The sequence below is a fragment of the Teleopsis dalmanni genome, chromosome 1, assembly GCF_002237135.1.
Source record: "Teleopsis dalmanni isolate 2A chromosome 1, ASM223713v2, whole genome shotgun sequence".
Lineage (NCBI taxonomy): Eukaryota > Metazoa > Arthropoda > Insecta > Diptera > Diopsidae > Teleopsis > Teleopsis dalmanni.
Window position 1 is genome coordinate 186,794,034 of NC_051846.1, and position 27,684 is coordinate 186,821,717.

The following is a 27,684-nucleotide window of genomic DNA, read 5'->3' on the forward strand; positions in this document are numbered from 1 at the left end:
GATGATCTAGGTAGAACGCATTTCTACCTAGAGAATCTAGCGAATATAAACTTCAGTGGTTCCTACACCTAAAGGGCACCATTTTATGTTTCCGAAGTGTAAACACTGTCTTCTGAAAGCAGACAACAGCCACTTTAAGAAAATTGTTTTTTAAAAATATGATGAAATGCAAATCAATATTAACGAAATTCAGTGATTTCTTAACCGCAAGGACATAGTACTATATAATACCGACGAACCACTTCCAAATCGGTATTTCAACTCATGAACGATGTCACCACTTCAGACAACTCTTACTCAAAATGCTAACAGACATCCTAATCAATAATACTGCAGTATGACAGGTATTGTCAAATAGCCCTTCGAAAATGGACACCTAAGCAGTATGGGTATTGCATCGAACCCCATTTGCAGATTCTGCAGAACTGGAGTCACCAAAGCACATGTCAGAAAACGGCGATACATATATAGACAAAAGTCAATATTTCTTAGAAAAACATTTAATACCAGGCAAAGAATTAGCAAAGCTAAATCTAACAGGCATGACACTTGAGTTCATTTTTTGCAGAAATCGCTATTGTAGATCTCCAGATCGCAATATTTTATATACTTCAAATGCACAATACAAGACAATGGCACTTCGAATATGAATATGGTATAGTGGTACTTTTTAGTCTAGAGACATCACACCTAGAAAACAATGTAATTAAACGTGCTTACATATGTTATATAGTAGACTCTGTGTATTTACATATTTTATATAAAATATATTATATTAATATTTTTTTAAATATTATATTATTCTATTAAATATTATTTTTGTATGTAATATTAATTTATCTATATCATTTTTCGTATATTATCTTTTATAAATTATTTTTTTATATGATAATTATATATATCAGTTCTTTTATATATTCTTCATACATATATTGTTATTATACTTATTTTTATATATTTTTTATATTAATATTATTATTATATATATTATTTTGTATACAAATTATTAATATATATTTTGATTTAATATATAACATAACATGTTAATATATTTTTTTTTATATATCATTTTATGTATAGTTTTTTATTTATTACTTGTCTATTTATACATTACTTTATTATAATTATATATTTTTATATTATTTTATTATATTTGTTTTTTACATTTCTTGTATATTAATAATATATGTAAATTATATTATTTTTTATTTAATGATATATTTTTTTTTTTTTAATTAATTTTTTTATAAATATATTTACCAATGTTTCAATATCGATGCCATTATTTCGAAAGACCTCATTCGCCACGTGATTGTTTACCGAAAACACGCGTTCCCCTGGTTTATATTTCTTCAAGTACATTGCGATAGCCTTATTGGGATTTATGACGTCTTCCTTAATTTATAGATCAATAATTAAATTAAAATTAATTCAAACAACTATTTTTAAATATTTTACACTTTTTACTAAATTAGTGCCGACTGACGCAAATTTTTCCAAAAATTGTTCGTCGTTATTGAAGGAATTATTTGTAACGAAAATGCATTTTTTCCCCTCGGATTTTAAAAGATTTATAGTTCTCCCAGTATTGGGCAAGGGGCTCAATATTAGCCACACTACACCATCGCAGTCACTTAAAACGAAATCAAAGGAATTTATGAAATCTTTCTGTTCTTGGACTGAGAGTTCCAAAATATGCCGAGAAGTTTTTGTATGCATTTTATGTATCTCTGATGTCTGCACCTGACGTTGTCCGTACTGCAACAGGCGATGTCAATTCTTTGAATTCTTTGCTTTCTTTGAATTCTTTATTTAGTGCTGTATTCTATCAGATATGTAGATTTTATAAGATAATTTTTGTAAGATAAAAATTAATTTCGGGTGTTATTGCTAAAATAAACCAGCAACAGCGTACTCTATTGGCTTTACATCGATAAGGTTTCGAAAAAATTTAGGAAGAATTGAATAGGTTAAAAATATTTAGCAATAACATTGCTAGAAATTATATATATCTATCCGCTTAAGAATATATATATATGAAAGTAAAAGTAAAATAAAAGTGTATAAGAATTATTTTTTATATTTTTATTATCTACATTTTAAAAGTTTAAAGTAAAAGATATATTTAATATTTATTTTAATCTAAACGTAGACATTCTCCATCTATTCTATATATATATATATTCCAATATATATATTATATATGTATATATATATATGTTTATATATATATTCTAATAAAAAACATTATTAAAATATATTTTATATAAGCAATTAAATTTATAATATTTCATAGTTTCATCTGTAAGAATTGGGTAATAGTGCTAATTAAAAAATAGGCCGAACCATTATCCTTTTTGATCCGCTGGTCAATGTTGGCAACTAGTAATTCAGTCTTCATTATTACCTAAATCACAACAACTGCTAGAGAAGAAAAAAATCGAAATACTAATAGAGTAGATTAAATATATTTAAATATTAATTGTTAAAGAAGTGCAGGATAGGGAAAAGGCTACTTTTTTTTTATATGGAGAGAGACATTTTCAGCATTAAAATAAACAATTTACTTTAATATTGAATTGAGATCTACTTACGATTCAATCAACTTGACTTTCCTAATATTGAATATCAACAACATGAAAAATATCAAACTCATAATTTGAAAGTCATGAGCAAGGTCACAAGGTATATATCTTTGGCTCGTCTCACTGGCACTGTTACCCAAATAAATGGTACCGTTGTCATACCATAATTTTAAGAAATACTATCTGTCTTGGACCGGAAAATAGGTATTAAAACTACTTATGTCTCTAATAGCTAAACGATTCATATAAAATAAAGGAAGTAAAACTCTAGAGTGAGTGTACGTCTTTTAAAGAGTGTCGGACAATGATAAAGCAAATTATTAACGTGTTTCACATTCTCGGATACGGTTAGGGACACAGCTACGACAGTATTTGTTGAATGAGTCCATTAATAATTTGGTCGGCATCCCTGCTTTCAAGATAGTATTCTGTGGGTAAGAGAATTATTTATAGTAATCGTATTGAGTTACTTCTAAATCAGAGAAACTTTTTTCGTCCTCCTCCTACGCACAGCTACGACAGTTGTCGTTGAATGATGCCTGATGATATACATATATATAAGTACTCGATTACTTTTTTGATATATATATGCTCTGTCCATATTCTTGAATAAAGACAGATTGTAGCGCAATTCTTACGGATCGTTATAATTTCATATTTTATATGCAAATAGTATTTACTCTCAGAGATAAGAACTTGTCTATTATATTTGTTTAGCACATAATTGGACTATAAATGAACTGTACGTCATTTATTTAAGAATTTTGCATTATTTAGAGCTACAAACAACAGAACACGTAAATATAGAATGGGTTATGATTGTTCACTTTAGTTTTCAGATTTATATCTTTATTACGATTGTCGGGAATATATGTCTGTAGTGTGTATATACCTTAGACATGTAAGTTTATTTTGTGGTGTGAATTTTTCCACGGGTATATGGGATGTATTAGATTTAATTATTCCAAAAACAAATTTAACTAACTCATTCTATACTTTTTACATAGATGTGTATAATATATTAACAAGAGTATTTTATGTCTATATATTATGAAAGATAAATGTCTTAACTGTTACGTAGTGTTATAATATTTATATTATCTTATATGGAAAAAATTTAAAATAAATAATTATAAAGTTAATCATTAAAACAAATATGAATATATCTTCGTATTGTTTATTTGAGATTAATTCACGTAAAGCGCTCATGAGAATTTCACGGTTTTGTCATGTGAATGGATTTGCGGTCCATTCGTAATATAAACGTGTTCAGAAAGTGGCTTCAAACTGATAAAGTAATAGGTATTTATTATAACATCAGTAATGTTTTTTTTTAAGCAAGTCATTTATAGGATCGCGGCTGAACGATCACAGTTAACTGAAAAACGTTTTTAGGTTCAAATTTCTTCAATTTTTGGAGAAAGTTTTTTAGTATTTTTTACAATCTCCAGGACGTATAGAATGTAATGTAAGTACTTGACTAATATTTAAACAAGAAATGTTTAGGACTAATTTAAAAATTATCGCGCCTATATACTTGTTTTTCAATATAGCTACATTCGTACAGTGGTATAATAAACGTTCAGTTCTGTAATACCAGAGAGCATGATATATAGGAGTAGATTCATTTCTATTTTCTATATATATCTTTACACAAAATGTAATTGATTAGTTAGTATCCATTAAATACTATATGACGTAATCTATTCAAAGAATATTCCTAACCCGTGCTTTCTCCACTCGATTATTCTATCAGAGACGTGATCTTGCCCATTATCTTTTTTCTTCAAATCAAGTGCATCAAATAACACTTTCACTGAAACACACTCCTAAACGCGATAGTCGCTGAAAAATTATAGAGAAGGAATAATCTTACAAAGAACTTTTCTTTCCCAATGCTGATTCATCATTTTATGATGTCTTTTATGTATACGCGCCATACAAAAACATGATTAGAATAAGTGATCTATAAATCTCATATAGAAGCAATGATCATATAGAACAATGACCAATAATAATACATAATTTTATAATATCTTTCATGAATACGCGCCATACACATGGTAGAAAGCGATCCATAGATTTTAAATTTTGTTGGTCGATAGTAAGTTCTACAACCCACTTATCTGCTTATCTACCAATAGATATCTTATAATATCTATTGGCATTGACAATTTGACAAATGACAGTCCGATCTCAATACTGAGATAATTGTTCTTATTATGAAATAGTAAGTGATATGTATAATCCTTAGTAACCACAAGACCATTCAAGCAACGTGAAGACTTTTCTGCACATTTTTTTTAGAGATCAGAAAAGGTAACAAAGATAGTAAGCTTTCTATATCCAATGAATGCGACAACATATTTACTTTGCACAGATATGAAGGTGAGACATTGAAGATGAGACGAATTTTTCTTTATAAGCGATAAACATTTGGTGGAAATCGATGCTATGTTCGGGACCTACGACAGTACGAATAATTATGTTCTTATGGGTGAAACGACTTGATTTAAAACCATTCTCATAGAGTCCGAACAGTGAGTCGACATATAAATTTCAATCTCTCATAGCCACAGGTGTTAGGTTTAACGATTAACTAACCGGTTGTACTTTCGGTCATCTATATACTCTATATCTACACATCTGGATTTCTTTTCGATTATGACTTTTCGGAATTCATTTTTTGTTATATTAAAAGATATTCGTTTTAAAACATTTAATGCCTTTCGCCCTATTAAGTTGCGTATATTCGTAACTACATTATTAATGAACCGCTACTGCTATCGTCTGAAAAAAAAACACTTTGGGTCCTTCCTTTTTTGATGGGCTTGACTTAAATTTTTACTTTATAAATAAAATAACAACTACAAGTGAAAAATTTAGTAATTTCTTTGATTTTTGCATTCGTAAACAGTTTCAATAAATATTTTTACTTTCCCAGGCCTATTTTCAGGCGCATTTGCCAAATCCAATTATCGCTAATGCAAGTACAACAAGTACATTATGCCAACCCTTACCGAAATCAATCCATTTTCGCTCTCACATTTTTATTTGAACCAACATTGCGTGAAAAGTATCGCGTTTACGCGGTTCGTTTTTCACCTTTAAACGAAAAATAAACTTATTTTTTCAATAAAATATTTGATTAAAAATAATTGAATATAAAGTGTTAAATAAACAGTGGAACTAATCTATAATATTTATAAAAATTAAAAACAAAATCTCCAGAACTAATCTGAAATATTTTTTCGTGATGTGAGAAATTTAAATGGTTGATATTTAAAGTGATATTGAAGGAGTGATGTGTATACTTTATCTATATTTCAAAGAAAATCACCTACTAATTTACTTGTAATTCCGAAATGTTAAAGCCATGCCTTTCATAGATTGACTCGGCAAGCGAATTCTTATGAACTTTATTAGTAATTAGACTGCTCCAGTATTGAGACAGTATTTAGATTAAGCGTTTTTTGTATTAAACTTTGAAACTCACTAAGATAGATTTTAATATAATTAAAATCTACTAAGGACTATATAACATAATGGGTCATTATTTGTGAACAAGTGAGCCTTACACCATTCTTATCTAGCCTAACCTAAACTTAGACTACATGGTGCAACATTGTCATGGAAACACACAGTCTAAAGCTCACTAAGAGCTATGTGCCATGATAATGGATAGTAACTGAAAATAAAAAATAAAAAATTATAACGCTAAAACTGTAGAAAAATTAATTAAAACTTCAAATCAATCAATTTCAATAGATAGATCAATAGACTAATTGATAGACAAAAATAGAAATATTTTTTCCATCTTAAAATAAAATCACCTCCAGATCATTTTCAACATTTAAATAATAAAATAAAAAATAAATGTCTTATTTCTTCTTAATATTAGTTCCCGCTCTATTGTCCTCTTTAATGAATCCATCAATTAATTATTATTTTACTCAACTGTTTTCACTGTTTTAACCTTGAAATACGTATATTCCATGTTTTGCGGAAAGAGAAAATTAATTTAATTTTTTCTATTTTTTTCATAAAATTTTCTTGCAAAAAATCACGAATTTTAATGAAAGTGACTATATCAGGTCCTTGACTTTGTACACTGAAGGCCTCCATATTGCAGAGGGTAAAACTAAAAGACGAAAAAGAAGACAACAACAGAGAAATATTGAATGCGGTCATTTCCGTTAAAAAGGCTGTAAAATGTGCTTGTAATTTGGTAATAAATAGCAAAAAAAAAAGTACGGACAAAAAAAAAAGAAATGTAAACAATATGGTGAGATTTAATTGATGTAAGAAGACATAACTAGGGGAGCAAGCCTCCCCACTATGACTTGTTGTATTTCATTTCCTTGCACTACATTCAGTAAAATATGTTGAAGGCCTAAATAAGTATTTTGGGTGTAATATGAATTTCACAAAAGTGCTACTTAACAGTTCTATTAATAAATTTACGAGTAAAATAATTATTTCACTATTATATGATATTTTTTGTTAAAAAAGATTTACACCATTTACACAGAGAAGCCTTTCAAGAGCAATAGTGATAATATTTATGGAAAAGTAATTTACAAGATACATTTAAAAATTCTGATGGAGATGGTTCGGTGGTGTTACCGTAAAGGATTTTAACACTATATTCTAGTGTAGAAAGCTTCAACTGTTATTTAAAATATGCTCACTATTCAGTTGCTTCACTTTCAGATCTAACCGATATATTTCTTATTCATTCTGTCATTGTTAAATAATATATGTCAATGACATATATTGTATCGAGTAGTGTTATAGGCTACAAGTTACTTAATCACTCTGAGAATATTGAAAACAAATCCAGCAATCTCACAGAGTAACACCGATACCGATACCCGATACATAACCGATACATTTCTTATTCATTCTGTCATTATTAATAATATATGCCAATGACATATACACTATTCGTGTTACAGGCTACAAGTTACTTAATTACTCTAAAAATATTAAAAACAAATTCAACAATCTCACAGAGGTGCCCCCTAAAGATGTCAACGACATATATGAACCCGAATAGTGTTACAGGCTACAAGTCACTGTAACTTAATTTAAGAAATTATGAAAAAATCCAGCAATCTTATTGAGTTGCCTCGCAAAAATATTAGTAATTTTGTTGACGTGTCACAGCCGTTCATGGAACTTGGCTAGAAGGTTGAATCTCCAGTTCAATCTATCTTTTCGCAGTTGTGGAGATAATGATAAAGCAGATAATGTTTCACATTTGCTTTGCTGGTCTGCAAAATAAACGCTTTATTGATTGACTTTACTACTTGCTTACTTTTTTGAATATCAGTTCTAGTATCTCTCTCTAAAGAGCATTTTTCCTTCAACAAAGATTCAAGTCGGTTTTCAAACCTATAAGCTCTTATATGATAACACAATGGGCAAATATGCCTAAGCAGATTCTTAGGATTGCAAGTATAATTCAACCAAATCAACTTCAAGAATGTCAGGGACTATAAGAATAAAAAAAAATTAAAAGCATTGAAATCAGTTATAGATATGATAATAAACGATTATTTGATAATGCCCTGGGTAAGATGGACGTTATGCTGCACAATTAGGTTAAATCTTATATTGTGTGTATCAATTTGGTCATGTTTTTTTCAAGTACACTATTGAGAAAGGAATTTCAAAGGTCAATCTCCAATATTTAATTAATAGAGCTCCTTTCAAGTCCATATGACCAATTCCGATTGTGACTATTTTCTTCATCTGTAATTTGCACATTTCGAAGTTACTTAATTTTTTTTTTTGGCTAATTGTGTCAATAACAAAAATCTATTAGAAAAAGAAAAGTTTAGTTTGTTTCGGTCTTTTGGCGTGACAAAAACCTTTGGGTATTACTAGTCAAAAAATAAAAAAATAAACTTAGTTGGTAATGACATTTCTCATTAGTGTATGGCAAAGTGTTTATATACTTTTCATTAGAAAATGGAAAAAAATGTTAAACAGTGAATATGGACTTTTAAAAATTAAACAGAAACCTCATCAGTCAATTAAAATAAAATAAAATATAAAAATTAAAAGAAATGAAGTAAGTACATTTACGTTCACTCGAAGAACATTTTTAAGAAGAGTTGAAAAAAGATTAATAAAACAGAATTTAGCCGGGTCATGAAATATGAAGAAGATGGTGACCTAGACATGCAATAACAAAACACGAGACATTCCTCTCTATCGAATCTTGCTTATTTATTTCTATTTTTTGCAATAAGTACATCACTTGCCAACAATGCGGACTCCAAGCAATTATCCTCACAATCTCATTAAACACCCAGCATTATTTTCTTTGTCATCAACCCAGCTTTGCAAATTAACATATTTTTTTATGTTTTTCAAGACTAAGAGTATTCCCCTATATATTCACTTTTTCAATTACCCGGAAAATTCAGTCCATTAATTTATTGACAATTTACTCAAAGTAATATAATATATAAATTTTTTTTGTAATAATATGGGTAAACCCTATAGCATAGTTTTAATAAGTTAGCACTTTTTAATGGACTATGTTACTTGAGGAACCAACCATATGAACCTCTATTTATATGTAAAGCAATTTCTGCTTAATATGAAGATCTTCTCCAAGTACCTTGCTTTAATATAGCAAAGCTTCAATATGCTAGAACTTTTTTATGGATTCAGTTATCGAATGAATCTACAATTTAAACCCGTTCTTTTCAAAACTTCTAGTTGACTAATAGTTGAGTTGAATAACATATAGTACAATACATAATAGTTGAATTTAGTTGATGATTTGCTTCAAATTTGATAAATGCTAGTTGTGCTAATAGTGAAATAACTGAAGACGTTGTTAGGTTAAATATTGAACCGATCCTTATGCGTTTACAGTATTATACTCATCGAAGCTTTGTGCGGATGGAAACCTTAGAATATAAATTAACTCTACAATTAATACTCTAATTGATAACTTCATATCAGTCGCAATTTGTAGAATATTTTAGGTGACCATCGAACAAACTTCGAGTACGTTACCTTCAATCTAGAAACCATCTAGATCTTTTTTAGCGTTTTAATAAGAATCAACTGTCTTATATGATATAATGATGTTTCTGTCTGGAGAAAAATATATCACTCTATCACATAAGACAATTCATTCTTGTTAAAGTGATAAAAGAGACTTCGACAGACAATTGGGTATTCTTCTTATCTATTTCAGGTAATCTCCAAGCATACATGTATCACATTGTAATTCGTACATTCGTCTAAACAAATGTACCTCGCTTTCAATAATAGAAACGTTACGGTCTCCAATATCTGGAACTGATCAACATTAAACATTAAGTACACTAAATTTCTTCTATTCGCTAGTGTCTGTGGTAGTGTAATAGTTCTAATATTGTAATATTCCATAGGGATCATCAGTCTTTAGCTTATAATAATTTTTTATGATGTACGTCCAGGGAGCAGTTTACGATATAAGAAATAGTGTTAGACTCATGCTCAACTTCATTAGGTGCGTTTAACTAGTAAATTACCAGATATGTATAAGATCTGTTAATCTTAAAAGTGATTAGTTATAATATGTGGATGTAGAAAATATAGCACTAAATTTTTTTTTAAATTTTTTGCTTATTTTGTGCAGCTTTATAAATTTTTTAAGGTTTTGAACTATTTAAATTTTATTATTTTAACATTTTTTTCTGCATTTCTGGGATTAATTACATTCCTCAATAATATTTATTACTCATAATTTTTTAAACGTCATATGTGAGTAATTCATAATCACTTAAATTTACATTATTTCAAACCATTGAACTAATTCCTCTTTATTCCGAATATGTACAGTGTGTACTCGTGCTTACCTGTTATAACTTGAAATAAAAATATATAACGTACAAAGTCGACTAATGAGTTCCCTCAAATCTATCACATTGATCGATTTATTAATGTTTAATTTTCCAGAAATAATTGCTTTTGTTTTGATTTAAATAATAGATACTATTGACAAGCCATTCGAAGGTCACTTAGGATTTAAAAAGTAGGTCTATTGTGCTAGTATAGTTATGGACCATGCTAGCTGTTTTAAGAATTCTTTTAACTTTAACTCTATTTTAAATCCGGAGACCAAAGAATGGTTTCAGTAGTGATACTATCGATATTGATTTAAGCTGGTTTAAGAATCTTTTAAATTGGGAAAGTACATTATAGTCTTAATCATTAGATATGTAACTTTGTAAATTTGTAAACTGATGGGTTAACAACCAGTTAAACTCTATTTTTTTTCTACTTAACGTATAAATAAATTAATTTGCTTCGGAATTATGCATTTTTAATATTTTTAATCTCTTTTCCATTTAAATTTCAATTAAATTTAAATCATAAATTAGCAGAGTAAAGAAATCATTTTTTTATTACATCATCAAATTAATTTTTACTCTTTAATTCCACTCTTCCATCTCTTCTCGGAAAAACAGAAATAATAATCACAAATTTACGTCATTATCGTGTGAAACCTATAAAAAGTTAATAGATATACATAAAATTTTTATAACCCGTCAATAACGACTATAAATTGCTAATTAGATGGTCGGAGGTCATTATTAAAATGATTGCTTTTCGATTTTAGTGGAGGTTTCAGTTTATGTAGGTATGATTTATTTACGATAGAAAAGCATCATCATTATCGTCAAACTTTATTACAGTGTCTATGTATTTATAACAATCTGTACTTTTAAGAGCCTGTGTTCCACTTAGAATAATAGAAACACATCATCATTCTCATCATAAGACCACAAACAAATAGGTTGGCCTTATATACAATGTAGTTATTAATTATTATTCATATCATATACCATATAAGATGCTAATAGGTAGAGAAAAATGGGTTGTAGAGAAAAATGGGTTGTGGAGAAAAGTGGATTGTAGGGAAAAGTGAGTTGTAGGGAAAACTGGACGTAGACAAAGTAGGTGTTTTACATTATCAATCAAATATTTACTTTATATCTTTTAGATATTATATTGTATGTTTATATATGTTTTCCTAATAGATTGTATCTGTATTTCTAACTCATATTGGAAAGCAATTGTATGAAACTACCTACCAATTTTTTCTTACGTACTTGGATTTTAATACTTCAAACAGCTATATACATATCTGTTTATTTAACACTTATGCACTTCTCTCTCTCTCTCCCCCCCCCCTCTCTCTCTCTCCACCCCCTTCTAACTCTCTCTCTCTTTCTCTCATAAATACATAAATATTTTAATAAATTAAACAAAACTTACTATTTTTTCATTTATTTTTATTTCTGTATTGTATTCAACTACCAAACTGACTGAGTCATATATGCATCCATCGGATATGTAGGGTGTAGAACATGTCAGCTTGCATGTTATATACAACTTGTACCGCATTGTAAAGTGTTGTCAAATTAATAAATATTTTATTATAATTAATACGATAAGAAAGCTTACAGCAAATATCATTGACGGTTTTTACTGATTATAAATTATACATAATTTTTTTATATACATACATATATCAAATATACTTATCTATAATAACTATAAAGAGTACAAATAACTTGTACTCTCGAAGTGTTGTTGCAATCAACATTTAACAAATAACGTTATTAGACCTACTAACCTCATGAGCATTACATATTGTCTAGAAAGTATCTAATATATGTAATTAGAAAAAAGTGCACTTGAGATAATTTAAATAAAATTTTTATAAAAAAAATTATATATATTAATTTTCTAAATAATTAAAAAGACTATTTTATAACAATAATTTCAAAATTTAAAACATTAATTATAAATTATTTCAGTCAGTAAAAAAATGTAAAATAGTTTCTCAATTAAAATAGATCTCAGTTTAGATTGATCAGATTTAGATTGATCGGACTTAGACCAGCTGTAGTAGCACAAATCGTTAATTTGAAATCCAGGCAAAGGAATTCGTCGAGATTAGTAGTCACTCTATAGTGGTAATTCTAAAGAATTAGAATTCTTTAGATTATTCTTATCAATGAGTGTCGCTGCATAACGATCATATCTGTGACCTGATAGATTTTTCGTCAATGAATTCCAAGGTATTCACAACACCTATTTGCGTATGGATTATCTAATTCAACATTCAGTGTAATGTTTGTATTCATTTTTATTAATTATTATGAAAAAGGCCTCGTTTTCTTAATTATTCCGCGGAAACCACATATCATGACTTTATTAGTTCTGATTCTAAAATGATAGTGTACAGAATGTCTTAGATTATTTTTATCATTGAGTTTAGTTTGAGTTTGAATCTGCATATTGACAACATCTGTGATCTGGAATCATTCACAGGGAATAATGAGTTCTAATCACAACTGTTTGCAGGTAGGTTAGATTAGTCAGTATCACAGTTACTATGTATTGTTTTTATTTTTAGCGACATTGAAGAAGACCTTATGAAGAAGAGCTTGTTTACTTTTTAGTTATGGAGGAACATTCGCAGCCACTCAAGAGTGTTAGCCTACTGAATCTTTGAGATTATTCATGTAGTCAAATTTAACCGGTTTACGAAAAGATTTGAGATCTGGATTCATTCGTCAGAGAATATCAAGTTCTACTCACAACTACTGTTTGCAGTTAGATTGTCTTAGCTAGCATTGAGTGAACAGTTTATATTGTTATTGACCTTATAATTGTTTTGAAGAACAGCTTGTTAGTTGTTGTGCCTTCTTAGTTTACGGAGAGCTATATTGTATAACATTATTAGACACTATAGAAGAATAGCCATCAGACTGCCTGTGATTATTCTCATTGTCAATTTTTACGGCATATCAAATAGATCTGCAGCCTGAATTCATTCGTCAGAGAAGATCAAGTGCTCACAACTATTAGCATTCAGTGATTATTCTCATCATCAAGTTTAACAACATATTGACCAGATTTTAGAACTGGATGTATTTGTCAAACAAGACCAATTTCTGTTTGCAACTTTTGTTTGCAAGAAACGCTAACGGATAGACTTTCCTGAAAACATGGGAACTATCCAAAGAAAACAACTATATATAGTTTTATAACTTTATGTAGTATACTATACAAAAAGGTGTATATATATGTTATATATATAAAAGTATGTTATATACACACATAACATTCTTTAACTGTCAGTTTCCATAAGTCCATATATATATTATATACATAAAATCATATAAAATATATATATATAACAATGTATATAATATATATATAGTCAAACTTCCATAACTTGAAGTACGATTTTACAAAGAAAAAGTTCGACTTATAGAGACTTCGAGTTAAAGAATTTTTTTGTAATTTTATGTAGTTTGACCTTTAAACCCTGTTGGACTCTATAGAAGTTCGAGTTATGGGCGTTTAACTGTATATACTTTTGTAAACCCATATAGGTATAAAAGTATATGGGTATGTATGTTACTATATACCCATTCTTTATAATATAAACAATGTTGCTATTATAAAATGTCTTTAGTAGTAGAATTTAAAACACTGTTCTCTGAGGATTTGTTGGTAGATATAAATGGTAAAGGTACCCGTTAGACTGTAGAACCGCTACTGTTGCTGCCGTCAAAACAAAGTGAATACTGAGAAATGATCATTTCAATAAAAATAGCATGAAAGCTTTAAGCGTGTGTCTTTCTTCAGCGATTCAGCGATTAACTATAGATTTTTAGCTGAGATTGATTCATTAACCAGAATCTTTTTTGTACCGAATTTTGTATATCTAAATTTTTAATACAAATGTTGTCATGCTTTGGAACAACATACATGATAGACAGCACAATGCATCAAATAACAAAGTAAACATAATTAAAGCCCCTTTAATTTAGTCGCTTGACTGTTCTTTAGCCAATCGACAGGTTTATCAGAAGTAAATACATATTTGTTTTAGTCTAATACCGCCGTTCGCGATAGGAGAATTCCCCGCTTGTAGCGCTCTGCCATATCTGCCGTTTGCGTATATTGTTTAGTAGAAAATTGTTGATTTTTTTCATTCACTTTTTGATTTTCGATTGTATTTTAATAAAAAGAAACTGAATTGATTGCAGTACTTTTAGGTTCTTGCCGTGATAAGATATTGACGAGATAAAAGTTAAATTATAGAAAAAAGTTGCAAGCAAGTCAGTAAATAAATTAAACGAAAGGTTTTAATGGATATTTGAAAAAATATTTTAAATTCATTTTAGTCTATGTAATGTACGTGTACCTATCGCACTTATTTCGCATTGACTTATTTCGAAATCGAAAAACTAGTTAACTTTGCCTTGCATATACTCGTATGCAAAGAAATTCATTACCGACTTAAATAAAATGAATACGATTTACGAGAAATCGAGTGTTGAACTTAATAATGACACCAAAACGCAAACAAACGGTAACATAATATCGAGTATTTCCAGTACGAGTGAAACTATAACGAGTACCTTTGCTACCAGTTCACTAAACAACAATGGCAATACAACAACAATCAATGGTAACGGCACCACAAATGGCAACACTGCCGACAGCTATGTAAGCGATCTGAAAGTGATCAGCCAACTTAAAAATATTGAGAAAATTAACGAGAAACGACGTATTTTCCTAACTAATACAATCAGCGAATACAGAACAGATGAAAAAATAGCAACAAACACTAACACCAGTGGTGAGACTAACGACTCCAATGGTAAACCAGTAAATAATGGCGTTGTGCAAACTATTAATGAGCAAACAACTCACTTACGTGAGGAATATATGGATAGCACATCTGATGCAAGCATAAGTTCACCAAAGTACACAACACCATTGAAGTCGCCTGTATCACCACCTCCCAAACCGCCTATGTTAAGCCGTACACGCAGCATTGGTATAGGTGATACTAATGGTAATCGTGCTTCCATAAATTCATTACCGGAAACTCCCACTAAAACTACTACTGCTACAGTTGATAACACAAATAATAGTGTAGTTTCCGAACAAAGTCAAACGAAAGTCACAAGTTCATCACCGAAAAGTACAGAAGCGGAAATTGTTAAGACAACCATTGTCACCGCAGCGCTAGTACCAGAAGTGGTGACAGTAACAACCATGCAACTTAAAGAAGATACACCCGTATTACGCAGAGTAGAACGTCCTGCCTCTGTATCACCAGCAGCACCAAAATTAATTTCGCCAAATCATTATGAACGTTTGATCGAAGAACTTAAATGTCCAGGCCATGGTGGACCTATGAAGGCACCCATACTTTTATGCAAAACAGGGCATAGCGTATGTGATCAGTGTACCAGATTATTGGTACTGTGTCCACTTTGTAAGGTAAGTCTAAAGTTTTTTATAAAAATGTAGAATAGACATAAATATATTTAGAAATGTATTTATATATATATATACATGTATATATATATATGGTGTATTTATAAATATGTTTATAGATATATATATTTATAAATATATTTATAAATATTTATATTTATACATATATACCAGTATATAAATATATAAGGAAATATATATCTATAACAATACATATTTTTCATATTTTAATTTATTTTAAACAACTTTCTTTCAAATAATTTATATATATATATATATAAAGCATATAAAATTGTTTAAAATAATTTTAATAAAATATAAAAATTATATACCATATACTATATACCTATATGTACTTAGTTATTGGTGATACGTTATCTGCTGTTTAAAGAAAGAATTTTGAAGTAATTATAATCGTAAATTTAATAATTGATTTTAATCTCAAGTGCTTAGAAGACATCAAATTTTTTACTTTACGTCTTGACGTTAATATTGACGTAAACATAATGATTACGTCATTAGTAAAATTTTATTTTGAACATATTTAATTTACCGGTTTAGGCACGTTTCCATATCAGACCGTATGACTTTGTCTTCTGCGCTAGAGCGGACTTTTAGATTAACAAAAAAATATTACTAGTTACTGGTTCAGGCATATACCTTACCTATACTGTAAACCTTGACTACCTTAAATTTTTTGGAGAAAAAGCTTATAGATAACCTTTTCAATCCAAATAATACATTAAGTTGGGTTGATGAATATCAAACACTAAATATAAACTCCTGGGTTCTTATAAATACCACTTGGGTATTTTGTTAGGAGTGGCGTAGTGTTTTGGGGGAATGCGTTTACACTTGAACATAATGTGAGTTTTTAAAAAGGTATCTTAAACTTTTTTGAACCTATATTTGTGGGAAATGGTTTTCACGAAAATAGATCAAAACTCAAGTCATGTAGAAGTTGTGATTACCTTAAACTACTGAGTACTATCTATCCACAAGCAGTGCACAATTTTTTGGAATGCACCTCAAGCGTATCTTAAACTAACAAAGTTAACCTCTCGACGATTGATAAGTTCCAATACTGTAGCACTAAGTAAGTGCCGCTTTAGTTATCATAAGGCAGCTAACTGGCACGAATTTTGTACAATTTAGACTATGTTTGTCTTGCAAATCGACAAGAATGTTCATCTACCCAAGCTTTCATTGCTTATCCAAGGTACTAACGGTTTTTAGTTTAGTGATACTTTATTTATGTTGAAACTATTTGAGCCAGTGTACTTGAGCACTTTTACTCTTTCTTAACTCGTGATATTTTCAAAACCCCTCTTTACGCCTTGACAAGATTAATGTTTATGACTTCCTCAGACTAAGCAATAATTGACCTCAGATCTGCATACCTCCCCGACAAGCCTGTAACCATTCTGAGATTTGATAACGCGGTGTTGGCAAGTCTGTCAGTTTTCGCAAATAATTTCAGGGCTCTATTCTTTACATATTTTTAGATCGGATCAGTATTGAGGTCCCTGAGAATGTCATTCGTCCTAATGTACCATGGTACTTTGAAAAGTCTTCTCAGAGCTTGGGTTTGTGCAATTTCTAGCTGGCGAATAGTACTGTTTGAAGCTTTGCTAAACGCTACACATCCATATAGGAGTGACAGTCGAATTATTTGGTTTGTCCAACGTGATGCAGAGATATTTAACACTATTACCATATCACCCACTCTCACTCTCGATGTGATACTATTATCCAAGAACTGAATAAGGTAGAACAATGTACCTCCTTTAGCCAATTTGTCCATTTTATTGCAATTACCTCGTCCTGAAATACACAGCAATGGTCGGGTAGTCGAAGCAAAACGGTGAGATCGCTGTCGATTCCGTCGTTTAAATAAGATCCTTCGGTGTAAATTTTAACTAAATAAACAGATACTATCCTATCATGAGTCACTGCTGGATATGAAAGAGCATTTATAGCATTTAAGTCTTTCAAAATTTAAAGCTGCAGTTTGTTATGAACTAGAAGAAGGAAGAAAACACTGTACTTATAGCACGGGCAGTACTAAAGAGCAACTTTGAATCTTTCTATAATCTTTAGACATATATAATATATTATAATACATATAATATATATATAGTTCACTCAGACTGTTTAAATTTTCGGAATACTCTTTATGCTTCAGTTTCATGTTTATATCCCATAAATATTATAATATATATATCCGGAGTTCTGGAGAGATTTAGAAAATACACATTTCTCTTTATCAGTTACCTCAGTTTTAACTAAATATTTGATTATTGTTTATAAAAATTTCTAATAACAAATGCAAGATATAGTATTTATTTTTCGATTTGTAATGTTATTATACCATTTTATTGACATCTTCCATTTCAGGAACCATTTACCACAATGCGATCTCACACCGTAGAAGCGCTATGCTCTAAGGCGCACTTCCGTTGTGGGAATGCATCAGGAGGTTGTACGGTACGTTTACAGATTGATCTACTAGATTGGCATGAGAAGCAGTGCATTTATAAACCAATGAAATGCTTTATGGGACGTGTTTGGGGTGATTGTAAATGGTCTGGACGTGAAGCGCATTGGAAAGATCATTTAGTTGAGGAACATTCCAACAAACTATTCAAAATTGATAGTGTGGATTTAATATGGAATATGGGCGTTAAACAAAAACCACTAACCGGATATTATGTCTTCGATGTTTTCGGCGAAATGTTTAACTTTTACGAAATCTATGATAAGGAACGGGTGCTATACACAATGACCTGTACATCGAACATTAAGGAAAAGAAACATGTTTATGCCTATGAAGTAACAATAATACATGAAGATAATGAAGCCTTAGCAATTACACAAAAGTTTCCAGTACACAGTGAATATGACAGTGATATACTTGCTGAAGGAACTTGTGTGAGCATACAATTATCCGAGTTAGCTAAATTCATAGATGAAGAAAAGGTAACTTAACATTTAAGTCTTCTACCAACATAATTGTTAATAATATATTTATTTTTAACTATTTAACTAGTTACTACATTATCGTGTTAGAGTTTTAGAGGTAAAATCGCCACGTAAACAGAAACCTGCACGCAATAGCCAGACAAGCACAGTATTGCATCCAATTGATTTTCAACAAACACAAATCGAAGGCTCCAATTTAAAAAATGTGCCATCCGAAATAATTGTCACACGAAAAATGGATGATATACCCTATGCTGATAATGCTACTACACCAACAAGTACTGGTACTGCATTCTCTTCTGAAGATGAGCTTGATAGAATTCGACGTCGTTATAACAGAAGACTTGAGGGTAAACCAAATGAAAGTGACTCAGATAGTGATCCAGAATTTGAGGCTTTTATAGCTAAAAAATGGGGAACACCACAATTACACTTTAATAGAAAATACTTGAAAAATCCTTCAAGTGATAGTTCTTCGGTAGATGATACTGCTGTGATGAGATTTAAAAATGGTGATACTCTTACAAAAATGGATAAGAAATTCGAGACTGCTGATAAAGTATCTATATCCAGTACGAGTACCAGCTATACAAAGAAAGTGACAAATACTTTACGTAAGAGTTTCCGTAGTTTGAAAGCTCCTATTATAGAGCTGAAACCGTTTTCGAAAAAATCACCTGAAAAAAATGTTAACAAACAGGAAAAGGAAGTGCCAACATAAAAAAAAAATTAGAAGTGTATACTGACATATAAGTGTGTTATGATTCATTTTTAAGAGATCTACCTGTATGTATTATTTCTACCTTAAAATTTGGAAAAGCAATATATATATTAAAATTTATACGTGCTGTAATAATAAAGATTATAATGAAAGATTAATTAGTCTTTTTAGAATTTAATATTTGTTCTCTTTATAACAAAAAACATAGGAGTGGTATTTAAATCGAACCTTATATTTGGTAAAACTTTATATGTAATTTGCAATCAACGTTTTTCATCATTCCGTAAAATAACAGTTGGCTTCTTTTGTCACTTATTTTGATCAAAATCAAAATCAGATCAAAATCATCTGATCAAAATCAAAATCTGATCAGCTGATCAAAATCAGCTGATTTGAAGTTTTCTAAACATTTTTCGAAAGTAAAATTTGATTTTTTTAAGAGTTTTGGTAAGTTCCGATCAAATAAATTTTACCTTTTTATATTTATAGATGTCTATTGTACTTATAAAAGCGGCGAGTACTTATAGAAATTGTATTCTTGGGTATAGTTCTAGATAATTAAGGCCGTGTGCGAGTTCGAGTAAATTCATGGTAACTTCAGGGAAATAGTAAATTCTCTTGGTATAGTATTGAATCTTTGTATTTACCAGAATTTTGAGTAGGGTGAATAACATGAAAATTAGATAAATAAGGTATTACAAGTGTGAAAATTTTTTAAGTTGTTTAATAAATAAATAAATAAATTTGAAAACTTTTAACCAAAAATAATAAATAAGTGTAATAAATAAATAAATAAATATTTACACAAGTGCAGTGCAAAAAAATTCCTATGAAATTTCAATTTACTTTTCCTCAATTTACTCGAACTCGCACACGGCCTAAATGTTAAACTGTTCTGAATATTTGCACAAATTTCAACATTGTGCCTTAGAAAATTTATTGTATTTCAGATAATTTCTTATTATTTATATATTCCACATTGTAATATTGAAAAATATTGTTGTACAGGTTAACAAGATTTATAAACTAAAAAGCAAAATAATATAAAAAAGTGAAATTCTTATATTAACACTATAGAAATTATAAATTTACAATTTGTCACAAATAAAAAAATATATCTTGCAGTGTATGGTATATTCAGTGCATACAGAAATTATATTAATTTTTTGACATTTCAGAAGGTTGGTAACTCTAAATATAAATCAAAACATTTGTTAACCGATGAAGTTGTGCATTTGTTTAAGATTTTTCATTAATAATAATAAAACGTAGAATTTTGTAAAATTGTAAATAAATTTTATACATAATAAAATGGGTGTTACTGTTTTATTTCCATATCCACTACATGAAAATAAAACAAATACACAAACACTGGATTACTTGACTAAGCGTTTGCTCTCACTTGGTGCTGTGCTCTCAGGACAATTCCTTGTGGATTGTGAAACTTATATTTCATCACCACCGTTTCCATCTAAAGCAGTGCATGTGCTACATGATTCAGAATATCCTGCTTCTTCATTTTCTATATTAGATAATGGTGCTGGCAAGCAAATACCAATGGTGGCAGACAATCTTTTTGATTTGCTGATGCTGAAAATGGCACCAGTTTACACAGCAAAGAAACAATCAAAAATTGAATCGAAAGGTGCACGATTTGAATATGGTGATTTTCTTATTAAACTTGGTTCCGTTTCCAATTTGGATAAATTCAAAGGCTTACTTATCGAAATTGAATATAGGCCATGTGTGGTGTTAGCTTACTGCTGGGAGATGATACGTGAATTGTTGCAAGGTTTTCTCGGCCAACCGGTACCAAAAGAGTATCCAACATATTTTACACAACCAGTGGTCAATGCAATGGGTCAACAGCAAATGCATGCTAAACAAAATGATACATATGAACCACTTGATACTATAAATCAGTATTTGGAGCATTTCTTGAATTATCGCAAACAGAATCTTCTCCAAGCACAAGCAGCAGCTACAGCGATGACTTCACAAATGAATCCTAGCATGATTGGATAGTGGAAAATATATGCAAAAGATTTATTTAAAATGATTATTAAAATTAAAATGAAAAATATTAATTTATTACATACTCGTATGAATATAAATAAGATTTATTAATGTAATATTTTAAATATTAATAATATAAGTACTGTAAAATCGAAAAATAGTAGTGCTTATTGAAAATTAATAGGTTAATTTGTAATGAAATCTATATAATATAATAACATAAGAAGCCTCACCCGATTGACTATGATTTCTAACAATTTTAATACTACATTTAATGTTTAACCATAACTTTTAATTGGCATAAAGTTAAAAATGGTGCCAAAAGCGGTCAGGTGTATGTTCTGGAATCATTTGACTTTTCAGACGGCCGATCGTCTCTCCAAACAGTGATTCAAACATAGGGGCACCCAAGTGTGTTATAGTAATATTGCAACAAAACTTGTTGAAGCTTATAAAGGTTTCAAGAACGGTCGGGTCTACGTCCAAGAGCCATTCGTCGAAAACGAGTCACACAAGTAGATCCCAGCGGGCTGTTATAGCTGTTATAAAGTGCCCACAATCGTAGTTTATTGACAGTCATAGCGAAACACAATTTCACCGTAATAATGATATAATAAATTGGTAAAATATTAAATAATTAGATTAAACTTATTTATTAACCTTTTTTCTTTTAGATAAATAATATTTCTTTTATGCAACTTCGTCAAATTTAAAACAAACTAGGTTAACTTTGCACTTCCCCAATAAGGGATGAAATTATTCATAGCCTGAAATCAGAGTCAGCTATCCTATATAAGCAACAGAACCTACCGACAGCAAAGCAAACAACAGCAGTAAAAACTAGAATTACTACTTCAGCGATGGAATAGTATCTATTTCTATAAGTATCCATCCGTTTACGTACTCAAACCCTATAAGTATGTAAAAATTAAACGCTGTTGATTAATTCAATCCGATCATGGAAATGGAAAATTAGTTTAACTGAAGACGTATTCTCTTCTTTTAACGTTTTATTTATAGCATACATACTACAGCATTTCGATGTCAGGTCAGTATAGGAACCAAGCTAACGATAGATATAAGATAAGTGCCATTATCTCTGCACCGTTATGTTTTAAAGACAATCTCCACGACATGTCCGTATAGGAAGCAAGCTCATGATAGATGTAAGATAAGTGCCATTATCTCTGCACCGTTATGTTTTAAAGACAATCTCCACGACGTGTCCGTATAGGAAGCAAGCTCATGATAGATGTAAGATAGTTTCAAACTTATTGTAGGTATTACTATAGAAGAAAAAATAAAATTAATGAGAAGGGAGGTTTTTTTTCATTTTTTCTGCACAACAACAAAAAGCAAATCTTGTTAAATTAAATAAATTATTATAAAATAAGTAAATTAAAAAAACGTTGAGTTCGTATTGGCTTTATGCGAAATAAATTTGGTGGTAATTATATGTTGGAGTTATATATTCCTTGGCCTGTAATTTGTCAAACATTTCTACTATTATTTAAATCACAACCACCAATTATATAATGCAACTCAACATCAAATAAGTAATCGAATTCTGTCATTCTGCTCACGCACCACAACTACAAAGTCACTATTCCTTTATAGGCACCCGTCTCAATCGTCAGAACCGCTTCAACCAATTTTAAATTTAACGCTTCGACCTTAGTGGTACCAGATACATTTCCCTGGTAGAGTCTCGCAAGTGTTAAATCATTGATTACCAGCTATGCTAAAACCGGTATTCTTATTTAATCTATACACACTCTTAGAGGAAGATGATCAAACGTTTAGGTCTACTATGCTTCTGACAGACCTCGACGTTATTAAAATCTAAGCTAAATCAATTTATCTTTGATTTTTTTTATATTTTTATAAAATAAAAATATATTCTTTTCTCTATTTTTTGAAATTAATCTACAATCATATTCCCACAAAATTGTGTTGGTTTCTTCGAACGTTCTGACTCCAAAAAAAATTTGCAAAAATGATTAAATTTATAATTAATTTACATCTATTTTTAATTCAACTTATTTTATATTGGAAATCAGTTACCGAGGAATTTGGTTGCGACTCTGAAACATCAATTAAATCTTGCATTGTAGCTTTAGCCTTTGTTATAGGAACTGACCGGGTGCTGTTGAAAATCCTATTCGAACCCTCGAAATTATTTCCATCAAGTCTTTTCTATGATGTCTGTCTTGTTATTATTAATTTATTTCAGATGCCAATGATTTTTACTGGAAACGATATATTTTTAGCAATTTTTAAAAACTTTCTAATGGCTGATAAAGAATCTAAATCTTGGAGTAATATTGGATTTCAGTTTTGGACCAAAACAAATGAAAAAGAACCGACATATCTTGGTTACATTGTAGCTTGTGTGCTATTATGTGCAGGAATATTGCCAATAAGAAAGATTTATAAATCAATGCAGAGAGGTTTTGGATTTAAACAGTAGTAAGAATAATACTTAAAATCATATAAGAATATTTTATAAAATGTATTTTTCATTTTAAATTTTACTTATAATTAAAGGTATTTGATGTTATAATAAGGGGTCCTGACTGATTTTGGAATTCCAACTGACCAATACCGGTATATCAAACCTAATTGTCAAAGTTTATCAAGTAAAAAATAATATAATATATTAATATCTCATATAATAGTCTTTTTTCAGGTAAATAATGAATTTCTATAAAAAAAAATTGAGAAAAATATAATCCTTTTAAAAATGTTTAAATAAATTCATGCTTACATTACGATTTATGAACTTTTATTAGTTTTTGCTTCAAATAGTTCAGGCACTACGATGTTCGAGCAGTTGGAGTATAATCAAAATCGAACATTTTATTATTTATTTCAATTTTAAAAATAGCTCTAGCACTTTACTATGTTACGAAGAGACCGAGACCTTGCAGTAACAAAAGGTTCTATAAAACCTCTTTCTCATTAGAACCATTATTTGAACTGTTTTTATATTTGAATTTAGTTGCCGAAAAAGTAATTACAAAGAAGCTTTGGATAATAGATAATAATAACGTGGTCTATTATTATTATTATTATTTCATTTTGGACCCGGGGGAGATAAGTCTCTCCGAAGAGTGGGTGTTTTAGTCCGTATACTACATATTAATATAAAAATGTGTTTTATCGTACATTGTACAGACTTAATGAGTTCTATTAATATTCTTACCATTTTGATTCCGGGGGGAATAAGTCTTTTCGAAGAGGAAGTGCATATACTACATAAGTATATGTTAAGAACTCCGGTACACCATTCCGACTGCTGTCGGTTTGACATTGCATAAAGCATTCCACTTCATCACCACAAAAAAAAAAATGAACAAATTCTTTTGTTACTACCTAAATACACTACAATAATCTGGACAGGTCGCATAATCATTTGGGAGCTGTAAGTAGTTAAGTTCTTTTGTACAACTTCAAGGGAAATCTGTCTGAAATTACATACACAAATAATTAATTCATACTTCCTTTAACAATATAAATAAATGCAAACTATATATCCAACCAAACAAATGGAAGATGGATAGCAAGATTGAACGTAGATATAACGATGTGGTCAGATAGGAAAACTGGCGAAGTAAACTATCATCTAATTCAATTTCTTTCTGATTATGGATATTTTCAAAAAGCAAATGTTTAGAAATGCATATATGGAAATGCATATATTCAGATGGCACGCTAAAAGATCATCACCTGAAACAATAGTTGGTGAAACAAACGTCGAAAATATCATAACGAAAATGATACTATCCGAAGAAAACTGGACCGCCACAGACTGATTCGTTACGATCATACTGAAACGGAAAAAATATATAGTATTCTCGAAAATGATTGATTTCGAAAAAAAGAAAACTAATAAACCGAAGCGAGGCATGGACGAAGGCTAACAAAGAAAAATATTTCAATGGATAACCAACACAGGGACTCTATTTTGAAATATTCCCGATAAAATTCCAGACCGTTGTCTGACACACGAGGGGAATTTTTTTTAGTCTGTGCATATCGAACATATACGTTAAGCATTTTTAAACCTTCCCTCCGCATTAATAGAATAAAAAATGTATCCCACCATATAACATTATGCAAACATATAGAACCATTTGAATTATACAGTTTAATCCATTTACATTTGATTTTTATTTTCCTTTTAAAGAAAGTAAAAAGCTTAATTAAATTTTTATATTTTTTATTATTATTTTAAAAATTTTACAGTCAGTTACAATTTCCATCAGTTTTCAAAATTCTAAGCGCTTTCCGGTAACAATGATTTCAAGTCTATTTTGGTTTTTTTTCAACATAAGATTAAGAACATGGGATATATTTTATATAGCTTTAACCGTATATTGGCAAATGAAAAGAACAGTTCCTGACAAGGACATATGTGCGAAATTTGTTCCATTATATATGTGTTTGTTCCTCCTTGCAACAAAAGTAATTATCACAAAAGTTATAAATATGAGCTTTAATAAAATGAATAGATATTATACCCACGTGTCATTCCTGTGGAATTTGTTCCTATTTATCCTTAAAATCTTAATCACAGAGGGTTTTACTGAAATTGCTATAGCAACATATTGCTCAGAATGTATAACTGACGTTATAACATCCGATACGGAACACTATCTTTGGACTATGCTAGGATTAGATCAGAAATATCCAACAATTTTAGGATATGTCGTGTTAGTTACAATGGTATTATATGCTCTGTACTCATTTGATGCAATGAAAAAACAGATTAGAGAATTAATTTATGGGAGACAATGGGAAACGTGCGATTTGGAATTTACCCTGAATGAGTTACGTCGCCAGCTTCAACGAAGACAACTCCAACCACATCGTGAAAATGAACATTCATCATAGGAACATTTCTATTAATATATTCATAAGTATAAAGGTAATATTATATATTAACTTCTATTAGATATATATAATTTTAAAAAAATATGAAAATCTGTAACTATGTTTGGAATATTGAGGTATTGTGATGCTTAGAATATCATTTATAGATCTGTACTTATTTGATGGATTTAAAAGATGAAGTAAAAATGATTAAAAGTGGAATGATTTCGATGTGGAATTTACCCTGAATGAGTCTCATCGCCAACTTGAATAAATAGAAAACCAACAACATCCTTATAATGGGCATTCATCACAAGAACATCCCGGAAAGGTTATTCATAATTGTCAAGGTAATATAACTTATTATTAATAACTATTATTTATAATACTAAATTCTAAAAATTTCTAGAAATATGTGACTATGGAATATTACGAACTTTTATATTAATGCAATATACTTTTTATACAATCGACGCAATAAAAAAAATATAACAAATATCTTAATCTCTTTTATTTAGAAAAAATTAATTAGATTGTAGGATATCTTATTATTGTCGCAACTACAAATCTGTAATATAAGACCCATAGTAATAAAATGGCCGCAGAACTAATTAGAAAGATATATTGAACAACTTGACCTCGAGCTATTTTGTACAGAAAATACATAGTTATCTTACATAGTCTTAGTTCGAGTTATATCTGAAAAAAATATGAACAATCAATAATCAATAATCTAAAATAAATTCAGATTAGATTCGAAAAGAATAAGGACAAGAAATTCCAACCAAATGGCATTCCAACGATTTATCAAACATTTTAAATAATATTTTGATTATATCTGAGAAGAATGAGATAAAAATTTGAAGCTAAGAAAATTATATGGTTTATAAGCCTTTAACTGAATTTAAGGTAGATTTAGAAGAAATGGAGGCAACTTCTGGTTGAGATAGAAATATTTTTTAGGGGTAATACAATAGATGTTATTTATATATATAAATATGTTGAAATACACCTTTCTTCCATTCGATAAATATATTAGCAATAAAACAGTTGAAGATGTCACACAACTTCGTCCTTGACCGAGTCGAGTAACCTCTGTCGGTCAGCTCGATCTGTTTGTTGTTGTCAGTTCGTAGTACGGACCGTCTCCAAATCGGTGGTCACCTGGCCCCTCCACCG

The 27,684-nt window shown here is 29.7% G+C and overlaps 4 protein-coding genes and 1 long non-coding RNA gene across 5 annotated transcripts; 4 read left to right on the plus strand and 1 right to left on the minus strand.

Moving 5' to 3' along the window:
• Positions 1-1,084: 1,084 nt before the first annotated feature.
• On the minus strand, positions 1,085-1,815 carry LOC119666903 (phosphoglycolate phosphatase 2-like). The gene is made up of 3 exons (XM_038076182.1): positions 1,459-1,815; positions 1,261-1,395; positions 1,085-1,099 (listed from the first exon to the last, which is right to left on the minus strand). Exons 1-3 carry the CDS (start codon positions 1,717-1,719, stop codon positions 1,085-1,087), a joined length of 411 nt encoding a protein of 136 aa, XP_037932110.1. The 5' UTR covers positions 1,720-1,815.
• Positions 1,816-14,762: 12,947 nt separating this feature from the next.
• LOC119670767 lies at positions 14,763-19,748 on the plus strand. Its single transcript, XM_038081169.1, has 3 exons — positions 14,763-15,914; positions 18,309-18,890; positions 18,961-19,748. The coding sequence occupies exons 1-3, from the start codon at positions 14,931-14,933 to the stop codon at positions 19,612-19,614; spliced, it is 2,220 nt and encodes a 739-aa protein (XP_037937097.1). The 5' UTR covers positions 14,763-14,930; the 3' UTR covers positions 19,615-19,748.
• Positions 19,749-20,833: 1,085 nt separating this feature from the next.
• On the plus strand, positions 20,834-21,772 carry LOC119672461 (mediator of RNA polymerase II transcription subunit 20-like). Its single transcript, XM_038083520.1, has one exon. It carries the CDS (start codon positions 20,926-20,928, stop codon positions 21,637-21,639), a length of 714 nt encoding a protein of 237 aa, XP_037939448.1. The 5' UTR covers positions 20,834-20,925; the 3' UTR covers positions 21,640-21,772.
• Positions 21,773-23,567: 1,795 nt separating this feature from the next.
• Positions 23,568-24,264, plus strand: LOC119672469. The gene is made up of 2 exons (XM_038083532.1): positions 23,568-24,099; positions 24,178-24,264. Coding segments are annotated over exons 1-2 (474 nt in total). The 5' UTR covers positions 23,568-23,626; the 3' UTR covers positions 24,179-24,264.
• A 1,609-nt stretch (positions 24,265-25,873) lies between these two features.
• Positions 25,874-27,003, plus strand: LOC119672478. The gene is made up of 3 exons (XR_005251905.1): positions 25,874-26,560; positions 26,673-26,855; positions 26,915-27,003. It is a non-coding gene; the product is annotated as an uncharacterized LOC119672478 (long non-coding RNA).
• The last annotated feature ends 681 nt before the right edge of the window (positions 27,004-27,684 follow it).